Raw genomic sequence first — 26232 nt, 5'->3', positions numbered from 1 at the left:
GATGGCTGGGCACCTCAGGCTGGGAGTGTAGAAGAGGGCGGCAGTGCCTCCGGGCTCTTTGGGAATGTGGAATCAGGGAGGCAGCAGCAGTCCACAGATAAGGCTCCCGCTTGGGAGTAAGACACACAGGATGCGAAGTTCTGCCTCTGCCACCCTGGCAGCTCCCTGGCAGCGGACAAATCTTGGGCCTCTCTGGGTTTCAGTTTCTTTGCAGGGAAATGAAGATGGCCACGCCCACCTCCTCAGGTGCACTGGGTGCTGGGCCAGCACCCAGCAAGGGCTCAGGAAAGAGTGTCCCCATCAACCACAGCACCAGCCTCAGCACAGAATAGGGAGTCGGCAGAGAGGAATGAGCAGAGGAAGAAGGAAAAGAGGCCCACAGGCCGGGAGTGGTGGACAGGGATAGGTGTTTGACAGTCTATGAGTGTGTGGTCACTGGGCCAGGCTCACAGTAAGGCGAGGGTTCCCAGGCAGTAAGCAGCGGAGAGAGCAGCCTCAGAGCCTGAGTCCAAGGTCACACGCCAGGCTGGGTCCACTCAGACATCAACTTTGGACCCACGGTCCTGCCTGCCGTCACTCAGGGGCCGGGGCAGCCACATGCATCCTTGGGCCTGCTGTGGACGTCCCACCAGGTTTCCCACACATTCCCTCCTCCTTCCTGTCACAGAGCATGGCTTGCACTGGCTGCTTACTAAGCTCACACCAAGCCCGAGCTTTCAGTTACCTGCACCGGCACCTTCAAAATTAAAAGGAAGGGAGAACACATAGAACAGCATTTCTGTGACCAGAATCAAGTGGAAAAAAGATGCAAGTGCTGCTTGATGAAACAATCTGCCTGAAGACTTCAGTAAAATGTTCTCCCAGGGCCAGCTGCAGCGGCTCACACTTGTAATCCCAGCACAAGGCTGAGCAGGGAGCATTGCTTGAGCCCGGCAGTTTGAGACCAACATAGTAAGACCCTGTCTCTACAAAAAATACAAAACTAGCCAGGTCTGGTGGCTCATGCCTGTGGTCCCAGCTACTCAGGAGGCTGAAGTGGGAGGATCATTTGAATCCAGGAGGTTGAAGTTACAGTGAGCCATGATTGTGCCACTGCATTCCAGCCTGGGAGACAGAGCAAGACCCTATCTCAAAAAAAAAAAAAAAAGTATTCAAAGAATGATTACCCATGACAACCAAAACATGAAATGTCATTGCTTACCCAGGAGTTTAGTGTTGATACTAGTACAGCTATTCTGGGTTAATGTCACAGTGATAACAGATTAAAAAACAAGTTATTGGCCGGGCACAGTGGCTCATGCCTGTAATCCCAGCACTTTGGGAGGCCGAGGTGGGCAGATCACCTGAGTTGGGTGTTCAAGACCAGCCTGACCAACATGGAGAAACCCCGTCTCTACTAAAAATACAAAATTAGCTGGGCATGATGGTGCATGCCTGTAATCCCAGCTACTCGGGAGGCTGAGGCAGGAGAATAGCTTGAACCCGGGAGGCAGAGGTTATGGTGAGCTGAGAGCATGCCATCGCACTCCAGCCTGGGCAACAAGAGTGAAACTCCGTCTCAAAAACAAACAAACAAACAAACATTTTTTTGTAGACACGGGGTCTCACTATGTTGTTCAGGCTGGTCTCGACCTCCTGGGTTCAAGTGATCTAGCCACCTTGGACTCCCAAAGTGCTGTGATTACAGGTGTGAGCCACCGCATCCAGCCGTAATTTAAAAATCTATCCTTTTCCAGCCCCGTTGCTAGAGTACTTTAAAACTGGTCACTGTAGGCCAGACATGGCGGCTTATGACTGTAATTCCAGCACTTTGGGAGGCCGAGGCGTGTGGATCACTTAAGGCCGGGAGTTCGAGACCAGCCTGGCCAACATGGCAAAAACCCCATCTCCAAAAAAAACCAAAAAAAAAAAACCCCAAAAAACTGGTAACTGTTGAAAAAAACAGAAAAGCACCCAGATAGGGAACTCAATACTGGCTTCTATGAGGCACGGAGGTTCCTTGGAGAATAACTGAGTCTGTGTGTCTTAAGCAGAGAACATTCAGGTAGGCCCCAAACATCTCTCCTCTCAATGGAAAAGATGCTTCCAAAGACTCTTAAGCAGTGCCCAAAGGTCAGAGGAGGAGACGAAAGGGTGCCCATGGGTCAGGTTGTGGTACTAGAACCTCAAGCAGAAACAAAAGTTACAGTTCACTAAAACACATTGAGGCTGTAAAAGCAATCAGTCCAATATAAGCTGCATAAGAAAAACTAAAACTCTTTTTACTTCAAATATTTAGTGCCACCTAATCTAGTTAATTTAGTAAGAAAAAGTATTAGTCACATGAATGCGTGTAGCCGGACATCCTTAGACCAGGAGAGAAGCCTGATAATCCCTCTGTAACCTGGTGTGAGAAGAGCGGCATTTTCTTTTTTTTTATTCGAGACAGAGTCTCACTCTGTCGTCTAGGCTGGAATGCAATGGCATGATCTTGGCTCACTGCAACCTCCACCTCCCGGGTTCAAGCGATTCTCGTGCCTCGGCCTCCTGAGTTGGTGGGATTACTCAGGAGTAATTAGTTGGTGTGCCACCACACCCAGCTAATGTTTGTTTGTTTGTTTTTAGTAGAGATGGGGTTTCACCATGTTGGCCAGGCTGGTCTCGAATGCCTGACCTCAGGTGATCGGCCTGCCTCAGCCTCCCAACGTGCTGGGATTACAGGCGTGAGCCACCACACCCAGCCAAGAGTGGCATTTTCTAACTCCAAACACAACACGAGAAAAGAATGTTAAATTTGAAGACATAAAAAGAATATTTGCATGGGAAACACACATCATAAGCCTCATATACAAAGTCTAATGACAAACTGGAAAAAAAGCAATCTGCAACAATATATTATAAAGATTATTTTTCATAACATATAAAGAACATCAGGCTGGGCGCAGAGGCGCATTTCCATAATCCCAGCATTTTGGGAGACTGAGGCAGGTGAATCACTTGAGCCCAGGAGTTAGAGACCAGCCTGGGCAACAAGGTGAAACCACGTCTCTCCTAAAAAGGTGGTGCACGCCTGTAGTTTCAACTACTAGGGAGGCTGAGGTGGGAGGATGGTTTGAGCCTGGGAGGCAGAGGTTGCAATCAGCCGAGATCATCAGTGACAGAGTGAGACCCTGTCTCAAAAAAGAAAAACTGTGGGTGGGTACAGTGACTCATGCCTGTAATCCCAGCACTTTGGGAGGCCAAAGTGGATGGATCACTTGAGGTCAGGAGTTTGAGACCAGTCTGGCCAACATGGTGAAACCTCATCTTTACTAAAGATACAAAAATTATTCAGGCATGGTGGTGTGCACCTGTAGTCCCAGCTACGTAGGAGGCTGAGGCAGGATAACCGCCTGACCCTGGGAGGCAGAGGTTGTACTGAGGTGAGATCAACCCACTGTACTCCAGCCTGGGCAATGGAGTGAGACTCCTTCTCGAAAAAAAAAAAAAAAAAAAACCCAAAGAAAAAACAGAAAAAAAAGAAAAATTGCTAAGAGAGTACATTGTAAGTGTTCTTACCATAAATAAGTATATGAGATAATGCATATGCTAATTAGCTTGATTTAGCCATTTCACAATGTATTTGTATTCCAAAAGATCATGTTAGGCCAGGTGCGGTGGCTCACGCCTGTAATCCCAGCACTTTGGGAGGCCGAGGTGGGTGGATCACGAGGTTAGGAGTTCAAGACCAGCCTGGCCAAGATGGTGAAACCTCATCTCTACTAAAAATACACACACACACCAAAATATATATATATAGCTGGGCATGGTGGCACATGCCTATAATCCCAGCTATTCAGAAGGCTGAGGAAGAGAATTTCTGAAACCCGGGAGGCAGAGGTTGTAGTGAGCCATGATCACACCATTGCACTCCAGCCTGGGCGACAGAGCAAGACTCTGTCTCAAAAAGAAAAAAAACAAAAAACAAAAATTAGCCAGGCATGGTGTGCTCACCTGTAGTCCCAGCTACTTGGGAGGCTGAGGCAGGAGAATTGCTTGAACCCAGGAGGCAGAGGTTGCAGTGAGCCGAGATCACACCACTGCACTCCAGCCTGGGCGACAGAGCAAGCTTCCATCTTAAAAAAAAAAAAAAAAAAGGCTGGGCGCGGTGGCTCACGCCTGTAATCCCAGCACTTTGGGAGGCCGAGGTGGGCAGATCACGAGGTCAGGAGTTTGAGACCATCCTGGCTAACACAGTGAAACCCTGTCTCTACTAAAAATACAAAAAAATTAGCCAGGCATGGTGGCAGGCGCCTGTAGTCCCAGCTACTTGGGAGGCTGAGGCAGGAGAATGGCGTGAACCTGGGAGGCGGAGCTTGTAGTGAGCCGAGATGGCACCACTGCACTCCAGCCTGGGCGACAGAGCGAGACTCCTTCTCAAAAAAAAAAAAAAAAAAAAAAAAGAAAAAGAAAGTAAATAAATAAATAAATAAATCAGCCAGATGCGGTGGCTCACGTCTGTAATCCCAGCACTTAGGGAGGCCAAGGCAGGCAGATCACGAGGTTAGGAGATCGAGACCATTCTGGCTAACGTGGTGAAACCCTGTCTCTACTAAAAATACACAAAATTAGCTGGGCGTAGTGGTGGGCACCTGTAGTCCCAGCTACTCAGGAGGCTGAGGCAGGAGAATGGCGTGAACCTGGTAGGCGGAGCTTGCAGTGAAATGAGATTGCGCCACTGCACTCCAGCCTGGGCGACAGAGCAAGATTCCACCTCAAAAAAAAAAAAAAAAAAAAGTTATATATCGTAAATATATTCAATTGCATTTGTCAAGTTAAAGAAATAAAGAACCAAAAAAAAGTCAAGGAAATGAAGGTCAAAAGTGCAATAGAAAATGGACAAAAGACACGAATAGACGGTTCATAGAAATAGACACAGAAATCACTTATACATGTGGACATTTGCTCAAATTCACTGATAAATAAATGAGATGGAAATCAGAACTATACCGAGATACTATTTCTCACCCATGAAACAGGCACAAATTCACGAATTCACCTGGTACTCTGGGCTGGGGCATGCGGATCAGACCCCTCTCACACTTTGGGGGAGTAAGATGGTAATAAAAGTACCAGGGAGACGATTGGCCATATTCAGTAAAACCACGCGTCCCAAACGAGGACTCCCGCATATCCAGTTACTCTTTGGTGTGACATCTGAAAATGTAACTTCCTCTAGAAGTTTATCCTGAAAATCCAGCTCTGCAAAGGTGAAAGCCTTGCACATTATTCTTTGCAGATAAAGCAAAATGTGACCTTTTATGTAACAAAAAAGGAAAGGAAAAAGTACATATATACAAGGGTGTTATTTGCTTTGAAAGACGGGAAAGGCAATCCAGAAATTCATGAAAGGAAGGACCTACAAAGGAAGATGGAAATGGATTGTAAGTTATAGACTTACAAGAGGTGAGACTTCTCTGAGTCTACCTTTTCACATTGTTTGGACTTCATTTTTATGTTTGTTTGTTTGTTTTCTTTTTGAGACAGCTACATTCTGTTGCCCATGATGGAATGCAGTGACATGATCATGGCTCACTGCAACCTTGACCTTCCAGGCTCAAGTGATCCTCCTACCTCAGCCTCCTGAGTAGCTGGGACTATGGGCACGCACAACCATGCCCGGCTAATTTTTGTATTTTTTATAGAGACGGGATTTTGCTATGTTGCTCAGGCTGATCTTGAACTCCTGGGCTCAAGTGATCTTCTGGCCTTGGCCTCCTAAAGTGCTGGGACTACAGGTGTGAGCCACCATGCCTGGCCTGACCTTCATATTTCTTTTTTAAAGTAAAAAGGAAAGAAAAGGCAGACCTTAAAATTGAATACAGACACAGACAAAACTATCAAAAGAAACAATCTAAGTGATCTTTGATCAAGCCCCTGACCACAGGCCTGCAAAGGGATACGTCCCAGGAGAGAGTATACAGGCTGGCCTCCTGGGGCTGAGGCTCCCTGCTGGTCCAGGCCACTGGGAGGCCCACTGGAAGGAGCAGGCACTCTCGGGGAACACAGGCTGAGAATGCCTACCTAGGCAGTGTGTCCTTCGAGGAGGAAGAGGAGCCGGGACCAACACATCAGTAGCTTCTACGGGGGTGCTGTGGACACTCGGCTCCGCTGCCAGTCCTGGCCCTGCAGCTCCCAGTGGGCACACAGCTCAGCTGGCTGCCCCATGCCCAGCTGCCCCGCATGGCACCCACCTGCTCCTTCTGCTGCTCCACTCTCTGCTTGTTCTCCTGCATGAGGCTCTGCCGGGCCAGTACGGCCTCCTCATGGCTAAGCTTCCCTTGCAACCGCCGGCACTCGCTTGCAGCCAGCTGCTCTTCCCGGTCCTTCGCCTGCATCTTCTTTTGCCACTCAAGGAACTCAGAGAAGTCCCCAGCCCCATCCACGAGCTTATCAACCCTGGGCAAAGAGGGACAGAAGCATAACTTGGGGTTCCTCCCGTGATGGAGGCTACTGGGTGGCCACAGATTTTCCTGGGGGACAGTGGCCACGCAGGCGTGGGCTGCTACTCCTGACACCCAGCTGCATGGCCTGCCCTTACTCCTACCCCCGACCCACAATCCACCCATCAGCCCCATCCACTCACCCCTCCCTTCATCCACTTGTTTGTCCAACTGTCTGTCCACTCACCAACCCTGTGTCCGTCATCTGTCCATTTATCAACCTTCTGTCCTCCACTGGCCTGGCCACCCTTGCCCCTGTGCACCATCTGTGCGTCCACTCTACCATCTGGTCAGGCACCCATGCTCCCCCCACAGCCTGACTTGCAGACAAGGAAAGACATGACCACATTGCGTGGGGTAAGCACAGGAGTTCGCAGCCCTGGTGGTCTAGGAGATGCGGGGGGGCATCGGGAAGGGGTCCAGAGAGGAGGTAACCCCAAGGGAGGTTTGGGGTGGGTCAGGCCTTTGCTAAGTTCCTCCACCCCCATTCATGCCCCTCCATGAGCCGGGATGATCTTTGTAAGGTGCACCTGTGACCCTGACACAGTCCTGCTTGTCGCCCCTGCCGCTGCAGGACCACAGCCTGTTGTGACCCCTGAGCCCTCTCCACGGAGCTGCCCAGCCCCCAGGCCCCTCGTCTGGGCCTTTGCTCCCAAGGGGGATGCTGTGGAAGGCAGGTGGGGGGCCTGCCACCCTTCACCTCTGCAGCTCTTGCTCCACCTGCCGCTGGTACAAGGCCCCTTCTCGCAGGATGGCTGTGGTGTTCAGCTTGACCGGGACGTTGTCTGGCTGTGGAGCGGGGACTGGCTGTGGTGGGGACTTGAGGGGACCTTTGGGAGCAACAAGTGACCCTCCTGCCCTCATGCCCTTCATGCCTACCCCCTGCCCGGGTGCCCTTTACACCTACCCCCTGCCAGGGTGCCCTTCACACCTACCCCCTGCCCTCATGCCCCTCATGCCTACCCCCTGCCCTCACGCCCTTCACGCCTACCCCCTGCTCTCGTGCCCTTCACACCTACCCCCTGCCCAGGTGCCCTTCACACCTACTCCCTGCCCGGGTGCTTCCCTCTCCCCCAGAGTGGGGCCGTCCTTGAGACTCTGGGTCCCCCAGCTCAGGTCATCTGAGCCTCTAGGGACAGAAAAGGTCTGGAGGGGTGGGTGCCCAGGGACAGCAGCCTGACCATCCAGGAGAATCCCTCACCCTATAGAAGGTCAGCTTCGGAGTCTTTCGGATTCGGGGTGGGAATTGAAGCCGCAGCTGCTGCTTGGAGCCCTGCGGGAGTCAGGGCAGAGCTGGCTGCCTGGCACCTGTGCCTGCTGGGTGCCCCCAAACACACACCAGGTAGATGCTGGCCCAGCACCCTGGGGAGGCCTGGCTCACTCCTCTTCATCCTCCCCGCAGCTGCCTACTCCTACCACCACCCCAGGTCAGCATCTCTGTCTTCCAATGCCCCCCAAACCTTGCTGGGGTTCCACCCAGGTTGGAACAGGGAGGGTGCAGGGCCTGTGGGCCTGGGAACAGTGGTTTCTAGTCAGGACAACTTGGCCTCAGGGCTCAGTGACTCTCTTCTCAGCCACCCCCAGAGCTGGGGTCTGGCTGGCCCCCATGGCCTCTCTCCAAGCTTGTCTGCTCCCGGCCCAGCCTCCAGCTGCTTTGCCAACACACCCCAGGTGGGCACTGCAAGTTGCAGTGAGTGGAGTGGCTGCAAAGGCCACCCCTCTGAGCACTCAGCCAAGTCGGCCCCGCGGCATGCACCATGCGGGCTGCCCACCCCGGGTCTGCCCTCACGGTGGGACCCCTGCCACCCAGTGGGGCCGTGCTCCTGAGTGAACCCCGCCAGGCACAGTCTCTCCTGTCCTTGTCGCTTTGCTTTTTCTTTATTGGCAAACATACCTGGGTTTGTTTTTTCCTTACAGAGGCATGAAATGCTCGTCACAGAACATCTGGAGACACCAAGAGGCAGCACCTGCAGGTGCTTTCCCGTGAGCTTCCTCCCAGGGGATGTGGATGCGCATCTACACCCGCCTGCTTAGGGGCCACACCGCAGTGGGCTCAAGGCGCACTTTCCCAGTGTTACTGAGAATCCGCCCCTCCCTGGCCCTCAGTGGTAAAAGGCTACATAAGTGGTCACTGCGATAATGTTGGGAGGAACTTTCTGATGGCTTGAGAAGATGCCACCTCGATGATGGGTCTTGAGAGAGCTGGGCGGTACCTGCACTGGCTCCCCGCAGGACCTGGGCATGGCGCAGCGCAGTTCCTCAATGTTTGCCCTCAGCAGCAGCTCCTGCCACAGTGACATGGCGGCTCCAGTTCCACCAGCCTCTGCCCAGTGTCCTCCAGGCCATGGGAGGACGAGCTTCCACCCAGTCTCTCCCCTCTTGCCTCCTCCTCCCTCTCCCCACCCCACCTTCCCTTCATACATCCCCCACATGGGGTCTCTGGGAAGGCAGGGGTCGCACACAGCTCACCTCGGCCTTTCGGCGGTTGTGCCTCTTGACCGTCTCCAGCTGCTGCTGCTCCTTGGGTGGCTGGTAGGTGCTCTGGGGGACCTGTTGAAGCGGTGGGAGGAGGAGCCTGTGGTCAGCAGCTACGAGTGGGAGGGGCCCAGGAATGCCAGGGCCAACAGCTTGGTGGATGTAGGTGAAGGGGAGGGTGGTGGCAGCCTGCACTGGAGGAGAAGCAGGGCTGGAGCTAACACTGCTAGGTGCTGGTGGGTCAGTGTTGGAAGTAAAGGGAAGGAGGTCAGGCTGGTCATTGGCGCGGGGTCTGGAGCTTGGCCGGGGATGCGGTGGGTGGGGTAAGACATGAGCCGGCAGTACCAAGGGCGCACCATCGGCCAGCATGGGATGGCCAGGGTGGGTAGGAGCAAGAGGGCAGCCAGTTCCCTTGACACTGGGAGACAGGCAGAAGATGGCTGCCTGGGCAGGAGAGGCTGGGAGAATATCACAGACCCCTGCAAAGTAAGCTGTGGGGAGGGGACACTGCAGAGGACAGGGCAGCTGGACCACATCCCCGAGTCCAGTCACAAGAGGCTCCGATAACATGGCCGGAGCTGTGTCCGTGGAGGAGCAGGAGGAGGCCGGCCCAGCTCCAGACCGCTGTATCTACCCTCCTAACTCCATGCCTTCTCCCTTGCACATCTAACAGTCATGGAAAATCAACTTTTCCAAACCTAAAACCCTCATCTTCCTCCAACCAGCCCTCCCTCAGCCTCACTGACCACAACTGCTGTCCAATCCTCACCCATGCCTCAGAGTCCTCCTTGTCACCTGTCTCTCACACCCACATTCATCTCCTGCCCACCTGCTTCAAGACATCTCCACAAACTGCCTCTCACCACCCTCCCTGGCCACGGCAGCTGGAGGGACCCTGTGTTGGTGCCAGCCTGCCTCAATGTGTCCTGTCTCTGCTCCCTCCAGTGCATGTGTCACCAGACTGGTACCCCGCCTTCCCTCTTCCCTGCCTCACTCCACTCCAGCCCCTCCTGGCCGCCCTTAAACACTTGACGGGGGGTGGGCACCGCCCCGGGCCTTTGCCTGCACCTTGCTCCTGCCCAGGATGCTCTTCCCTGAGACACCCCATGGCTGACTTGCTCACTTCTGGATTTTTACTCCATGGCATTTCTTGGGGGGCCTTTCCAGGCCACACAATCTAGAATCACAACCGCTCCAATGCTCATCTCCTTTGTCTGCATCCTTTTGTCTCCTCAGCATTTATCACCAGTTAATACAACATATGTTTTACTTATCCTGATTTTGTCTGCGTCCCCCACTGAAGTGCATGCTTCATGAGGTCACAGTGCCTGGCATACACTTGGCACTCTGTAACTATCTGTTGGATGAATGAATGAGTGAATTCCAGTGGGCCCTCAACCCTGAAGGGGAAGGATGTCTTAGGCATGGGACAGGGTAGGGAGGGTAGAGTATAGTTTCAGCACAGCCACCCTGTGGATGCAGAGAAGGTACATGTCCACCAACATCTCACAGATTGTACTGAGAAGCACACAGCTATAGAGCATGGGAGGGCATGGTGAGGGCCAAGGCAGGGGCTGTGCTTGGCAGACAGACACACACACAGAGAGAGAGAGAGAGAGAGAGAGAGAGAGAGAGAGAGAGGAAGCTGGCAGCATGACCTGAGACAAACACACTGAGCCCTGAGGAGATGGGGTCAGAAATGCTGAAGATTATACAGATGGGGCAACTGTGGGATTGCTCAGCAGCAAGGTCTCTGATCATCCATCCTTCATCCACCTCCATCTAATCATTCATCCATCTGATCATCCACCCACCCACTCACTCACCCACCCATCCATCCGTCTATCCATCTATCCATCCCTCTATCCATCCATCCATCCATCCATCCATCTATCCATCCATCCATTCATCCACTCATCCATCCATCTACTTATCCTTCATGAAGCCAACAATCCATCCATCCATCCACCCCCCCATCCATTCATTCACCCACTCATTCATCTACTCACCCATGTGATCATCCATCTATCTATCCATAATCTAATCATCCATCCATCCATCCATCCATCCATCCATCCATCTACCCACCCATCCATTAATTCACCTACCCACCCATCTGCTCATCCATCTAATCACCCATTCATTCATTTGATCATTTATCCATCCATCTGGTCATCCATTCACTCACCTACCCACCCATCCAACCATTTAATTATCCATCCAGTCATCCAATCCATCCATCCATCCATCCATCTACCCACCCATCCATTCATTCACTCACTCATTCATCTACTCACCCATGTGTTCATCCATTCATCCACCCATAAACTCATCTAATTATCCATCCACCCATCTGTCCATCCATCTGTCCATCTATCCATTCATCCATCTATCTACCCACCCATCCATTCATTCACTTACCCATTCATCTACTCATCCATTCATCCATTTGATCATCTATCCATCCACCTGATCACCCATTCACTGACCCACCCACCCACCCACCCAACCATTTGATCATCTATACAATCATCCATCCAATCATCCAATTATCCATCCATCCACCCATCCACTTATCCTTCCATGCATGCATTTATCCTTACATTCATTCACTTATCCTTCCATGTGTCCGTCCATCCATCCATCCATCCATCCATCCATCCATCCATCCATCCAGTCATCCATCTACCCATCCACTTATTCTTCCATTCATCCATCCATCTACCAACTCATTCATTCATTCACTCACCCATCCATCTACTCACCCATCTGTTTATCCATCTACCCATCTGACCATCTATCATCCATCCATCCATCTGATCTCCATCCATCCACCCACCCATCCTTCCATCTGACTATCCATCTATCCATCAACTTATCCTTCTGTGCATCCAACCATCCATCCATCCATCTACCCATCCATCCATCTACCCATCCCTCCATTCATTCACCCACCCATCCATCTACTCATTCATCCATCTACCTGGTGATCTCTTCATCCATCCATCTGACATCCATCCACCCACTCACCCATGTACCCGTCCATCCATTTGATCATTCATCCACCCATCCATTCTTCCATCCAATCATCCATCTATCCATTCACCCATCTAATCATCCATCCATCCATCTATCCATCCATCCACCCATCCACCTACCATCCGATAGTCCATCCATTCATCCATCCATCCGTCCACCCATCCATCCAACAGATATTCACTGAGGTTCTGCTTTGAGCCATGACTAGGCTAGGCATTGAGAATATGGGAGAAATAATGGCCAGGTGCGGTGGCTTACACCTGTAATCCCAGCACATTGGGAGGCCGAGGTGGGTGAATCACCTGAGGTCAGTTAGAGACCAGCCCGGCCAACGTGACAAAACCCTACTTCTACTAAAAATATAAAAATGAGTCGGGCGTCGTGGCCAGTACCTGTAATCCCAGCTACTCCAGAGGCTGAGGCAGAAGAATCACTTAAACCCAGGAGGCAGAGGTTGCAGTGAGCCAAGATTGCGCCACTGCACTCCAGCCTGGGTGACAGAGAGAGACTCTGTCTCTAATAATAATAATAATAATAATAATAATAATAAAATAAAAAGAATATGGGACAAATAAGATGGATGATGTCTGCTGGAGGAGGCAGACAATAGGCAGGTCCACAAATTACTAAACAACTCTAAATTCAATTCTGTGAAGAAAAGGAGCCAGGATCAGTGAGAAGGAAACTAAGTGAAGGACCTGACATGTTTGAGGCATTCATGAAAAGCCTCTCTGGGAAGAGGGATTTTAATGAGACCTGAAGGATAGCAGAAGTGGGGCAGGACTCTGGGGCCTCCCAGCACCATCCCCTTCCCCTCACATACATCCCTTAGTCCTGTTGCAGAACCTGTTGGTTCTGGGAAGCTCAGTCCATTGCTTGGGGTAGAGCCCGTGACCAGTCAAGACATTATATTCCTGATCACAGTGATCAATTCAAGGCAGGCATGAGACCTAAGCTGGTCCAGTCAGACTTTTCCAAAGAATTCTTGGCCCCAGGTGTCCTCTCATGGTATAGGTGGTGGCAAATGAGGATATTTTGCTATAATCAGGGAAGTTAGCCCAAAGATGAATTTGACTTACAGAGGAGACTAGGACAGAGAGCCACAGAGAAGCAGAGCCGGAACCCTGGTCACGTATGCCTGAAGCCTATACTACTTCACTCAGTAGAGCCCGTGCTCTATTGTCTAAGCCAGTTTGAGCTGCATTTTTCTGTTATTTGCAATACAAAGCATCCTGACTGATAAGTCAGCAGTGGGGAGAGAAAAAGAGAGGAAGAGTCTCTAGGCCTGCCCAAAGAGTATGCTGTTATCTACGTGTCATACTTAATGGGGAGGGGGTGTTGCAATACGTCAGAGTTAAAAGTGGGCTCTAAGCTCCAACTCCAGACAGGTCGGAGCCCCATGGCCTGACAGCTCCACTCAACACCTACTTAAGAGGACCACAGTGTGTGGAGTGTGGGAGCCCACCGGGTGGGCTCCGGGTCAGCTGGGCTTCCCTCAATGTGGGGAGTGGGGGTGGGGATGGGGTGGGGTCATTTAGTGTTCCTGGTCTAGTTCAGTGCACCCTCAGCCCTGCGGGGGGCCCAGTATCCCACAGGCCCACACAGTCCACTCTCCCAGCCTGGCCACCCTGATGCCTGCAAGCCGGTGCCCGCTGAGAATGCCCACACTCACTGGTCTTGGCTTGGCCACGACCGGGACTAGCTCAGGCGCTGGAATGGTGCGAGGCCTGGGGGCAGTCAGGTTGAATTCCTTGGGCTCTGTGACCTTGGCCTTGGTCTTTAAAGGAGAGGACTGACTGGCAGACATGCCCTCCAGGTGGTTGATCAGCTCCTGGACCTTTGGCTGCCATCTTGAAGGCAAAAGTGGAAACGCCTCTTATGGTCACTCCGTAAGCTATTCAATAAGGCGATGGCCTTTAGGATACAAAAGGCTCCCAGGTGATTGGATCCACCTTGGGGTGGAGGTGATAGTGGGGTGGATGGCCTCACTTCACGAAGTGCCTTCTACTTGTAGGCACACACACTGTCAACCACACCCCTGAAACATATACAGATGCAGTCCCCTTGTACAGATACAGGAAACAGGCCCAGAGGCATTGGGCCATGCTGGTGAGTGGGGAGCTGAGAGGACAGGCACAGCCCTGCTGCAGGAATCCAGGGGCTCTGAGGACAAGCAGTCGCCAGGACTCAGGAAGCCAATCTGGGCCGGAGCAGATGGAAGCCAGCAGTGGAGAAAGGAGCTGATTGGAAAGGAACATTCTGGAACTACACTGTTGGTGACTCCTGGAAGTGGAGCTGTGGAGTCAGGCGGGGCAGGAGCCCAGTTGTACTTGGTACAGCCTCTGGGTGGGGGTGCTCTGGAGCAGGGGTTTGGGAAGGGCCTTGCCAGGCCGCCCAAGTCTGGGGCTCCCCCTTCCATGTCCCACACCCTGCATGGGCACAGCCCGCCATCACCAGCCTATCAAGTGTCCTCTCATGTGGGCTCCCACGCGGCAGAGGGCATGGCTTGAAATAGCTCCTGCCTCACCTTAAAAGCCATGGTCCAGGGCCCATAGCAAGGAGGGTCTTGGGGGTCTCTCCAGGGCCAGGCCCCAGTGCTCCCAGCTTGAGGCAGGTTGGGGAGAGGGGCAGGAGGTTTGTGATGGGGCTGGTCCTAGAGCAGGCAGAGGAAGCCGACTGGGGGTGGTGGCGCAGGAAGAGGGGCTCATGGGAACTGAGCTGAGCAGCTTCCCAGAGGCAACCCTGCAGGCCCAGGCCATGGGGGCCCCTGAGTAGGCAGTGAGTCCAGCCTGGGGCACAAGGTAGGGGCACCAGCAGGGCTGCTCCTACTCCTTCCTTTGGAGGTTTATCTTGATTGCCAGGAGTGGGCTGGCTGGGACTGGGGATTTCCCCTTGGTAAAGGAACATCTCCAGGCCTCCTCTCCCCACAGGAAGGGCTTCCATCTCCCCGGGCCTCCAGGTCTTCTGCACCCAGCTGGCACCTAAGTGGTCTGCTTGTGCCAGAACAGTCTGTCTGTCTGTCCTTAGGAAGACAAAGTGGCTCCCCTCAGTCCTATCAGAAAGGAAAAACTGGGGGGCCCCTCAGCTGCACCCAGGCCCCAGTGGGCCTCTCCATGGAGCACAAGGCAGGGCCCTAGTGACTGTGCTGACCCCTCTGCGTGGGGGTTCTGGCCTGCCCCGGTGTTTGCCCCAGTCCTGCTGGGGAGGCAGGAGAAGGCGGCAAGGGCAGCATGAGGGCAGCAGGCCTGGACATGGCCCTGGGGACCCCAAGAGAGATCTGGACCCCAGAATCCACCAGGAACTGATGTGTGGTTTCCTCAGCTCCCTCCACCCCCACCCGTACTCTGCACTCTTGGGATCTGCAGAGAGGCCAAGGGCCCTGCAGTGTCCCCACAGGACTAGAGCCACCAACGCAGCCCCAGCCAGCACGTAGGCCCCGGCGCACAAGAGTCAGCTCTGCCCCATTCACTCAGCCAGTCCTGAAATGGCCATCAGCCACCCACCACGTGTCAGCTGCCTGGCATGGAGGGAACCCAGGCTGGCGCTTGGGCAGCTGGACCATGTCCGTTCCTCCCTGCCGAAGCTGTGGGGCCAGCCCGGCACTTGGGGCTTCTCCGAAGCTCTCATCCCAACACGGAGTGATTACTGATACTCATAGAGCTTCTGGGAGCAGGAAGGGGAACGTGGAGCTCCTGTGCCTGTGGAGGCACCTGGAGTGGGGTACAGATGCCATTCAGGGCCCCCAGAGCACCCCATCCAGCCCACCTCATCAGGGGGTCGAGCCAGTTCTCCTTCACGTGGGCCGGCTCGTAGATGAGGCTCCACTCGTCCTTGATCCACGAGCACAGGTGCAGGGGGTTGAAGAAGAACCTAAGGAACTGGGGTGGAGCGGGGCTGTCACGGGGCTGGAGCTGTGGGCCCAACCCCTCACCGGGCAAAACCCCCAGCACCCCCAATGAGCTCCCTGCCCCCAAGGCCCCCAGCACCCCCAATGGCTCCCTGCCCCCAAGGCCCCCAGCACCCCCAGTGGCTCCCTGTCCCCAAGGCCCCCAGCACCCCCAGTGAGCTCCCTGCCCCCAAGGCCCCCAGCACCCCCAGTGGCTCCCTGCCCCCAAGGCCCCCAGCACCCCCAGTGAGCTCCCTGCCCCCAAGGCCCCCAGCACCCCCAGTGAGCTCCCTGCCCCCAAGGCCCCCAGCACCCCCAGTGAGCTCCCTGCCCCCAAGGCCTCCAGCACCCCCAGTGAGTTCCCTGCCCCCAAGGCCACCAGCACCCCCAGTGGCTCCCTGCCCCCAAGGCCATCGTGCAGGGTATGCTTCTGGGACTGTCACTACGGAACTCTCCTGGCGCTCTGATGTGCGGTGCTGGTGCTGGTGCTGGTGCTGGAGGCCTGGACCTTGGCTCCCCTTCAGCTGGGAGGAGCACAGCCCCCGGGGTCCCTGGGTGGGCTGCCATGGGGAGAGGGGTGCCTGAGAAGCTGGCAGCACATCCTCAGCTTGGAGGGCCTTGTCCAGTCAGCTTCCCGAAAGCCAGCTGGACGGGGAGCTGAGGGTCTGGGGCTCCATGGTGATGGCCCCAGACTCAGCACTGGTCCCTGTCCCCACCCAATCCCTCCATCTCCAAACCCCATCCCCACACTCAATGTCTCAGCTGGGCTGCTGCCACCAGGACCAGCCCTGTATTGAGGCCCCCATCCTCACTGGGGTGTGATGGGGCAGCCGTACCCAGAACCTGCTGGAGTTGGGGTGGGGCTTTGCGGTGCGTCTGAATCCCCCTCTGCCAGTTGGCGGATTCCCTGGAGCCAGCGGGGCCATCAGCCCCCCACAGGTGTCTCAGGGCTACTCCCTGCAGAGTGAAGAATGCCAGCTCCTGGGAGCCACACCGTGTCACTGCTCACTACTGCTGACCATGGTGGTGACAGCACCCAAGGTGTGGCCCAGGGGCTTCCCTGGAGAGCCCACAGGGTGGCGTCCCAGTAGCTTGCTCTCCTTCTTCAAGGCCCAGGCTGGCCTCTTCCTGGAGCCCCAAGGTAGGAAGAAGGACCCCAATGGGATGGGCATGGCCCAGTGGGGCATGGGGTGTGGGATGGAGGGAGGCAGTCCCTCAGGCAGTACCCTTGGGGGTTTATGTGGGCTGTTCCCATGGACCTGCCTCCAGAGGCTCTCTCAGCTGGTAAGTGCACAGGCACCAGTGTTGGGGGCACCACCCTGGGCCCAAGGGTTCTGTGCGGCCAGCGCCCCGAATTCCTAGGGAGTCTCTGTAGCAGCCCCTGAGCACTCTGTCCTGGGCTGGTGCTTTGGGGACTCTGCAGGCTGAGATTGATCCAGGGTCACTTCCACCACTGTGGGACCCAGGGCAAGACAAAACATGGATCTTTGTTCAGTAATTTTTTTTTTTTTTTTTTTTTTTAAGACGGGGTCTCGCTCTGTCACCCAGGCTGGAGTGCAACGGTGCAATCTCAGCTCATTGCAACCTCCAGCTCCCAGGTTCAAGTGATTCTCCTGCCTTAGCCTCCTGAGTAGCTGGGATTATAAGCATGTGCCACCACGACCGGCTAATTTTTTTCTATTTTTAATAGAGACGGGGTTTCACCATGTTGGTCAGGCTGGTCTCGAACTCCTGACCTCAAGTGATCTACCCACTTCAGCCTCCCAAAGTGCTGGGATTACCGCGCCCAGCCTCAATAATAATAATAATTATTATTATCATTTAGGAAGAGGTCTTGCTCTGTCGCCCAGGCTGGAGTGCAGTGGCACAATCACGGCTCATTGCAACCTCAAACGCCTGGGCTCAAGTGATCCTCCTGTTTCAACCTCTTGAGTGGCTGGAATTACAGGTAAGCATCACCATGCCAGGCTAATTTAAAAAAAAAATTTGGCTGGACACGGAGGCTCACACCTGTAATCCCAGCACTTTGGGAGGCCAAGACGGGTGGATCACAAGGTCAGGAGATCAAGACCATCCTGGCTAACATGGTGAAACCCCGTCTCTACTAAAAATACAAAAAAAATTTGCCAGGTGTGGTGGCGGCGCCTGTAGTCCCAGCTACTTGGCAGGAGAATGGCATGAATCCAGAAGGTGGAGCTTGCAGTGAGCCGAGATCGCACCACTGCACTCCAGCCTGGGTGACAGAGTGAGACTCCATCTCAAAAAAAAAAAAAAAAAAAACCAAAAAAATCCCATTTTTTTATAGAGATGAGGTTTTTCTATGTTGCCCAGGCTGGTCTCAACCTCCTGGGCTCAAGCAATCTCCCAGCTTTGGCCTCCCAAAGTTTTGGGATTATAGGCATGAGCCACCATGCCCCGCCTGTTCATTAAGAATGTCAAGATAAGCTGGGCACGGTGGCTCACGCCTATAATCCCAGCACTTTGGGAAGCCAAGGCAGGCGGATCACCTGATGTCAGGAGTTTGAGACCAGCCTGGCCCACATGGTGAAACCCTGTCTCTACTAAAATACAAAAATTAGCCAGGCATGGTGGCACATGCCTGTAATCCCAGCTACTTGGGAGGCTGAGGCAGGAGAATCACTTGAACTCGGGAGGCAGAGGTTGCAGTGAGCCGAGATAACACCACTGCACTCCAGCCTGGGTGACAGAGCGAGACCCCGTCTTAAAAAAAAAAAAAAAAAAAGAATATCAAGATTGTAACAGAAGAGCAGACATCAGTGCCTGCTTGTTTCCAGTCTCCAGGTATCTCCCAGAAAATGCCATCAGTTCTGCTGCTTTTTCATTAAAATGAAGACCTTGCTAAAGCTAACGATACAAATGTGTACGCGTCATGAATTACTTACATTTCCATGTGGATGGAAAACATGTCGTTGACGTACACAGTGCTGGCTTGGGGCTGCACTCTCCCTCCCTTCACCTGTTAGGTGGCCGAGGCACTTTGTGAGCCGCCAGTCCCAGATCTCTGGGGCTGCAATCCTGGTGGGCTCTGCCATTCCAGGTCTCTCCCACTTCTCCAGGCTTGGAACACCCCCTGAAGAACTAGTTGCTTCCTTCAAGAGAGACCTTGAAGGTCTGGGCCCAAGGGCTTTCCCACTCTCTTCTCCAGGGAGTGACTCTCCTCAGCTGAAACTGTCCCCTCTACGCAGAGTAAGGAGGAGCGAGCCAGTGGCTAAAAGCCTAGTCTGAGAATTGGCTGTGCTACCCTCCTGCTGTGTGACGTTGGGCAAATTACTTATCCTCTCTGTGCTCCAGTTTCTGCAACCCTGGGATGGGTACCATGTAGGAGCAACCTCGCTGGGTCATTTTAAGAATGGAGCAAGAGGGCCAGGCGCAGTGGCTCAAGCCTGTAATCCCAGCACTTTGGGAGGCCGAGACGGGCGGATCACAAGGTCAGGAGATCGAGACCATCCTGGCTAACCCGGTGAAACCTCGTCTCTACTAAAAAATACAAAAAACTAGCCAGGCGAGGTCGCAGGCGCCTGTAGTCCCAGCTACTCAGGAGGCTGAGGCAGGAGAATGGCGGCGTAAACCCGGGAGGCAAAGCTTGCAGTGAGCTGAGATCCGGCCACTGCACTCCAGCCTGGGCGACAGAGCGAGACTCCGTCTCAAAAAAAAAAAAAAAAAAAAAAAGAATGGAGCAAGAACAGGCACGATGAGTGTCCGGGGAAACCTGGCAGTCAGTGGGAGTGGGCAGCAGTCAGCACGAGCAGCAGGCCCAAGCCCAGACGTTTCGGTCCGGAGGCCTGTGTGTGCCTGCTTCCCATGCAAGTGGCCCCAGGCAGTCAGGGGTGTGGGCTCCCGCAGGCTCCCCCTTGGGATGCCAATCCTCAGAACTGACCCCGAACCAATTCCCTGGGACCCCTAAAGCTACACAGGGAGGAGAGGCTGTTCTGGGCCTGTTACAAGTCAGAAGAGCCCCCCAGGAGCGGAATCGGATTTCCCCAGGACAAAAGCAGTGCATTTAGCCGCACTAGTCGGTGTGCATTGGGTTTTTTTTTGTTGTTGTTGTTTCTTTGATTTTTAGAGACAGGGTCTTGCTCTGTCACCCAGGCCCAAGTGCAGTGGTTCAATCACTGCTCATTGCAGCCTCAAACTCCTGGACTCAAGTGATCCTCCCGCTTCAGCCTCTCAAGCAGGTGGGACCACAGACGGGCACCAGCATGACTGGCTTGCTACTTCTTTGAAATACAAAAGAAAACCACCAGAGTTTCTTTCATTAAAACCAACCAGAATGGTGAAAGGTGGGCGAGGATCAGATGGACCTCACCCGTGGGCCTCGTGGCCTGGTGGGCAGGTAGGGGCGGTTCACCTTGCACATCTTATCCACAGGTTGGGACTTGATGATGTTACAGAACAGCTGGAAGCCGAGTTCCTCCAGCAGGAATGTGGCTAGGTAGCAGATCACTAGAAAACAGGGGACCTGTCAGAGGCTCAGGGACATCACAGGGGCACCAGGGGCACGGTGGGACTGGAGCCCAAGGCCTCCACCATGTCAGGGCACACAGCCACAGGAAAACCTCCACCCCTCTGGTGCCCACCTGAAAATGATAAGCGACCACAAACAACATTGTCTTAGAGTGCAATGCATTTGTGGTTGCAAAGCACTTTGTCAAATAATCCCATCTGATAAATTCTCAGAATTTGCAAAGGCTCCCCAGGTAAAAGTGAAATCATTTTGGACTTGTTTGTCAATTCTGAGCAGCTCAGTTGTCACCTCAAGCCAGCTAGAACGTGAATAAACCTGGGCCCAAGTTTACTCCAAGGCAGGAACTGTAACAGGCCCCTAGCCTGCAGCCTAGACGCACTGCCCATCATAAGGCTCCAGCTGGGTGGCAAGGGGTCGGGGACAGGAGCCTAGCTCAGGACTGGCACCAACGGCTCCGCTCAGTTTCCCAGTACCCTACAGTGCTCGCCCCACTCCTCTCCCTTCCTGGACAGGGGCAGCAAGACCCTGTGCAGGGTCTCAGGGCTGCCCTGATCGCCCCCCAGCAACACGGGCCACCTGGCTTGCAATGGTCGTCCTGCCCCATGAAAGCAGACAGCTGTCAGAGGCTACAGGAAGCCCAGGCAGCGAGTCTCTTGTATTCAATCCCCCATAGGACTGTCCAGACTGCAGCCACAGGGTCCATCTTGTCCAAAGGCCTTGGGGTCAGTGGTGGCTAGGGGTCAGCCTACGGAAGGCTCTCGTGTTGTCCAGGCTGCCTTTGGGAGCTGGATGCCCTAAACTGGGGTGGCAGAGCCAGGTCCGGCTGCCCTGGGGCATTAGTTCCCTGTCTCCAAGGTCCTGGTCTGCCCCGTGAGGACCAAGTGAGGCGAGGGCCCAGGAAGTCTCTAGTGCAAGGGCAGGAACGGGAGCTGCACCGCCCGCCCGCCGCCTGCCTGCCAGGCCTTTCCACAGAGAGCCTGAGTGAACGGTCTCTGTGGCCTGGCCCTGGGGACCAGTCGGGCACGTACCCATGAAGCGGCTGCGGTCAACCCGCAGGCAGAGTCGGCCATCCTCCACGTAGAAGGCATCCACCACAATGGTCAGCAGCTTCCGGTACTCGAGGCACCCAGACAGCACCTCCAAAACAAAGCTCTGCGTCTGGGGACTCAGAGCCTGGAAGAGAAATGGCCGGTGGGGGGCCCTGGCTGGGCCGGGAGGAGAGGGCAGCGGTGGGGGTGGGAAACTTGGGCAAAGGCAGGGGTGGAGTGGCCCCAGGGCTGCTAAGGGCCAGTTAGTTGGGCCCCCAGGGAAGCTGGCAGTACCTCCCCACTCAGGGACTGGTCCCCAGATTCTCCTGTGTTGGTGAGATGAGGTAGGGGCAAAGACAGAAATAAACAAAGACAATGAGGCAGTGCAAGGAATGACACAAGGGACAAGTACTGTGAGGTTCTAGCTAATGAGAACAGGCCACCACATCGAGGCAGAGCAGAGGGCGCCAGGGGCCAGCAGGCATGAGAGTCGCCTAATGCAGACAGAGCTTCAGTTTGCTCAGGTGAAAAGCTTCTGCAGATAGAGGGCAGTGATGGATGCACAACAGTGGGAACGTGCCTAACCCCAGGGAACTCTACACTGAAAAATGGCTACAGTGGTACATTTTACGTCATGTGTATTTTACCACAATAAATATATATATATATTTTTTTTTCCCAAGACGGAGTCTCTCTCTGTTGCCCAGGCTGGAGTGCAGTGGCGCGATCTCGGCTCACTGCAAGCTCCGCCTCCCGGGTTTACGCCATCCTCCTGCCTCAGCCTCCTGAGTAGCTGGGACTACAGGCACACACTGCCACGCCCGGCTAATTTTTTGTATTTTTCGTAGAGATGGGGTTTCACCATGTTAGCCAGGATGGTCTTGATCTCCTGGCCTCACGATCTGCCCGCCTTGGTCTCCCAAAGTGCTGGGATTACAGGCGTGAGCTACCGCACCAGGCCGGAATTTTACTTTTATTTTAGATCAAATCTATCTTTTCCTTTGTGATTTCTTCAGTTGCTTCTTTTTTTTTTTTTATTGAGACGGAGTCTTGCTCTGTTGCCCAGGCTGGAGTGCAGTGGCTCACTGCAACCTTCTCATCTCAGCTTGCTGCAACCTTCGCCTCCCGGGTTCAAGCAATTTTCCTGCCTCAGCCTCCCGAGTAGCTGGGACTACAGACTCCAGCCACCCACGTCCAGCTAATTTTTTGTATTTTTAGTAGAGATGGGGTTTCACCATTTTGGCCAGGCTGGTCTCCAATTCCTGACTTCATGTGATCCGCCTGCCTCGGCCTCCCAAAGTGCTGGGATTACAGGTGTGAGCCACCCCACCCAGCCCTTCAGTTGCTTTTACACTAAGATAACAGGGTAACGAGCTAACCTGAAGCATTCTGGACAAGCCACATGACCTTGTGGGGCCTCGGTTTCCACACATGTGAACGAGAACATTTTGGGTACTGCTCTGCAAATAGGGCCATTTCCACACCCTTCTAGTGTTGCCCTTGCAGTGCAGGGGCTGGAGGCCTGAGAACTATCCGCTTCAGCAGCTCTGCCTCTGGGGTTCTGGGTGCAGCCTGGGCTCTGCTAGCAAGATATACACTTATGGGAGAAGTGGCAGGGGCAAGGTTGGGGGACGCCTCTTTTCCTCAGCTCCCCAGGAGTGGTAGACGCTGGGCTTCCCAGAGCCTTCTGCTCGCCCCTGCCTCTCCCACTCCATGTGGTCGGGAGCTGCTCCCTGCAGTGCCCTGACCAGCTGGGAGCCAGGACTGACTCAGCATGAGTTCTTCCAGTCCTTGCAACGGCTTTAAGCACAAGGTTCCCCGTGTTAAATTTAAATCCCTTTCTCCTGGGAGTGCCAGGACTGGTTTCTGGACTCCCCCTGGAATGCCAGCTGGTAGCAACGTTCTCCCGGGGACAGCCCTTCGTTCTAGGACTCCCTTGCGGGTGCCTCTTTGTCTTCTCAGCCTCCACATATTGGAGGGGCTCAGGGTGCAGTTCCCCTATGGTGACGTTTGTTCGTTATCTACTTTCTGAGTGATCGCAGCCAGCTTCAAGGCTGACAGCATTCTGATTGCCAAATGGACACCCCAGCCGGCACCGCTCCCTGAACTCAAAAACCTCGATCCTGCTGCCGCTGGGCCTCTCCTGGATACTGGGGCAGACGTCTCACATGAGTGCGTCTGAAACCAGCCTCCTGGGCTCCGCCCAAGCCTGCCCCTTATTTACTGCCCCCAACCTTGTGGCACAGTAAACACGGTTCCCTGATCCCAGCGTGTCTCTCTGTCTCTCTTCCTGGCCCCTTGGCTGGGGGACCCCAGCTGCTCTCCCTGCCTCTCCTCTTGCTTCCCCTCAAGTCTCTCTTCGACCCAGCAGTCAGGGCGAGGTTTCTCAGATGGATGTTGCCTCAGGCGTCCTTCCTCACCGTGGCCAGCGAGGCCCTGCAGGGGCATGCCCAGCTCCCTCGGAGTCCCCGGCCCGCCCTGGCTCTCTTCCAGTCACACTGGCCTCCTGTTTCCTCATCGGGGAACTGGCTGTTCCCTCTGCCTGCGACCTCCTCCTGGCACTATCACCCCACGGCTGTGAGGACTGTGCTCCTGACCAGTCCTCGTGGGACATGGCCTGTCCTAGTCACGGCATGGCTTGTTTACTGTCCCTTTCCTGGCTAGACGGTCACCTGGGCGCTCGCCAGAGAGGAAAGAGAATACATAGATCACGGGGACCCAGTGACATCCTGTGAGTGGGGCTGGGCATGGAGAGGGGGCTCGGGGGGTGCTGAGCTGCCAGGAGGGGCTCTGCTGGGGGTTGGCACCTCAGTTTCCCTCTCAGTTTCCTGCAGTTGCCAGGCTGTACCCACGCCGAGGGCACTGACCTCCTCCCGTGTAACTGACAACATCTTGTCAGAGAAGCCCAGGAGCCAGGACAGACCCTTCCGAGAGCAGTGAGTCAGCATGGCCGCTGAGGGTGATGACTTTGCGGGACGCTGCTGACAACCTCCTCTGGCCTCCCCGGCTCAGGCAACGGCGACTCCACTTCTCATCAATGACGTCTGTGTTTTGGAAGTGTGAGTATGCATTTTTAATAAGGTCAGAGCCTTGAGCCCTGTGCCAGCAGCCCCAGGCAAGGCGGGTTGGGCAGGGCCACACTGGGCCAGAGGGTCCTGGAAGCTGCAGAGCCAAGTGAGAAGCTAGTAAATGACATCCCAGTCCATGCCAGGCCGGGCCAGGCCCACAGCCAGGTCCTTGCCACTAATGCTGGGCTGGCGGCCGCCAGGACACGTGGTGCCCAGCCTATTCACAGAGAGGGGCCTGGGGCTGGGGGCAAGGGGTGACACATGCCTCAGGGGCCCTGGACCAGGTCCTTCTGACCCGGCCAGCAGAGATGGGCCTAGGCCAGGTGGGCTCTCTCTCCCAGAGGAGGCAGGGGAGGCCCTTGCCACAGGAGTTGGCTCCTAATGGGGAACCAGCCTGTCGCTGAGACCGGCCTGTGGCTGCCCAAGAGTCTCTGAGTCTGTGATAAAATCTTGGGCCTTGGTCAAGTTCAGGGCTCCTCAGTCCCCAACCAGGGACAGCAGCAGGCTCTCAGTAGTGAAGGGTCCAGCATTCACCATCGCTGCAGGGGTCTCTCAGCACCTCCAGAAGTGCACTTGTCTGCTGGACTCACAGGGTTGGGGAAGAGCTAGACCAGGGCCGGGCCGGGGTGGGTTGCGGGGAGGGGGTGCAGGGGAAGGGTGCGGGGCCAGGAGGCTGATTAACAACAGGATTTGTGATTCATGTCACCAATACTTGCTCATCAGTAACGCAAAGCCTGAAGTCAGTTAGAAAAGCAGGCAAAGGAAACGGAGGCTGCAGGGCCACACAGCATCCCTTCTACCCTCCTTTCCACCTAACAGAAAGAATGCCGTCCTGTTGGGCATGGTAATATGTTCAGCTGAAACCATATTTTCAACTCTCCTTGATGATAGAGCCATGTGACAGTTTTAATCAGTAAAATGTAATGACAAATTGCAAGGTGTGGCCTCCAAGAAAGCACCTTGAAAGGAAGGCACATGCCTTATACTGTTTGCCTTTCCCCTCTCCTCACCTGGGATATCGATGCAATGCTGGAGGTAGGGCAGCCATTTAGTGACTATGAGGCAATAATACGTGTTAAGGCGGCTGCGTGGAGAGGAATGGAAAGAGCTCCTCATGGCACCATGGAACTGCTGAAGGCACTCTAGACTGCCTGTCTGCAGACTGCTTCTCATATGAGCAAAGATATGAGGGTGTAGGGGAACAAGCGCTCCCTACCTGCCTGGGAGAGCAGCAGTGGATCTCCGTGGAGAGCTAACTGGCAATCCACACTGAAAGCATGAGAGCCAATTACTCTCACAGCGAGAACCTGTGTCTTCTTGGACTTGACCTTGGGTGCATCCAAGATGCAAAGGGACAGGTGGCTAGTCAGTCCCACAGTGGTTTGTAACAGATCTCATCTCTAGATCCTTAATTTAATTACATCTACACAGACTATATTTCTAAAAAAAGTCATATTCATAGGTAACCAGGGGTTAGAATTTCAACATTTTTTTTAAAGAGCTAGGATCTTACTCTGTTACCCAGGCTGGAGTGCAGTGGTGTAATCATAGCTCATGGTAGCTTTTAACTCCTAGACTCAAGCAATCCTCCTTCCTCAGCTCCCAAGTAGCTGGGACTAGAAGCACGTGCCACTATGTTTGGCTAATTTTTATATTTTTTAATAGACAAAAGGTCTTGCTGTGTGGTCTAGGCTGGTCTCAAACTGCTGGCCTCAACCAATCCTCTTACCTCAGCCTCCCAAAGTGCTGAGATTACAGGCATGAGCCACCATGCCTGGCTCATTTTTTT

The 26232-nt window shown here is 54.2% G+C and overlaps 1 protein-coding gene across 3 annotated transcripts in view; it reads right to left on the bottom strand.

Annotated features, from left to right (window-relative positions):
• Window positions 1-26232, bottom strand: part of CFAP99 (cilia and flagella associated protein 99) — a 46753-nt gene that overhangs the window by 7297 nt on the left and 13224 nt on the right. For all 3 annotated transcript variants that reach the window (XR_012434555.1, XM_005554308.5, XM_065544679.2), the window contains exons 3-11: window positions 21376-21520; window positions 20231-20325; window positions 15741-15853; window positions 13648-13825; window positions 8931-9011; window positions 8675-8746; window positions 7663-7734; window positions 7162-7250; window positions 6213-6417 (exon numbers count right to left, since the gene is read on the bottom strand). Coding sequence is in view for 2 of the 3 variants with exons in the window: in XM_005554308.5 (XP_005554365.3) it covers window positions 6213-6417; window positions 7162-7250; window positions 7663-7734; window positions 8675-8746; window positions 8931-9011; window positions 13648-13825; window positions 15741-15853; window positions 20231-20325; window positions 21376-21520 (1050 nt within the window). In the remaining variant the exon portion in view is untranslated. The remainder of the gene's footprint in view (window positions 1-6212; window positions 6418-7161; window positions 7251-7662; window positions 7735-8674; window positions 8747-8930; window positions 9012-13647; window positions 13826-15740; window positions 15854-20230; window positions 20326-21375; window positions 21521-26232) is intronic.

This window comes from Macaca fascicularis, chromosome 5, assembly GCF_037993035.2.
Source record: "Macaca fascicularis isolate 582-1 chromosome 5, T2T-MFA8v1.1".
NCBI classification, from domain to species: domain Eukaryota; kingdom Metazoa; phylum Chordata; class Mammalia; order Primates; family Cercopithecidae; genus Macaca; species Macaca fascicularis.
This window is presented reverse-complemented; position numbering and strand designations above follow the sequence as displayed.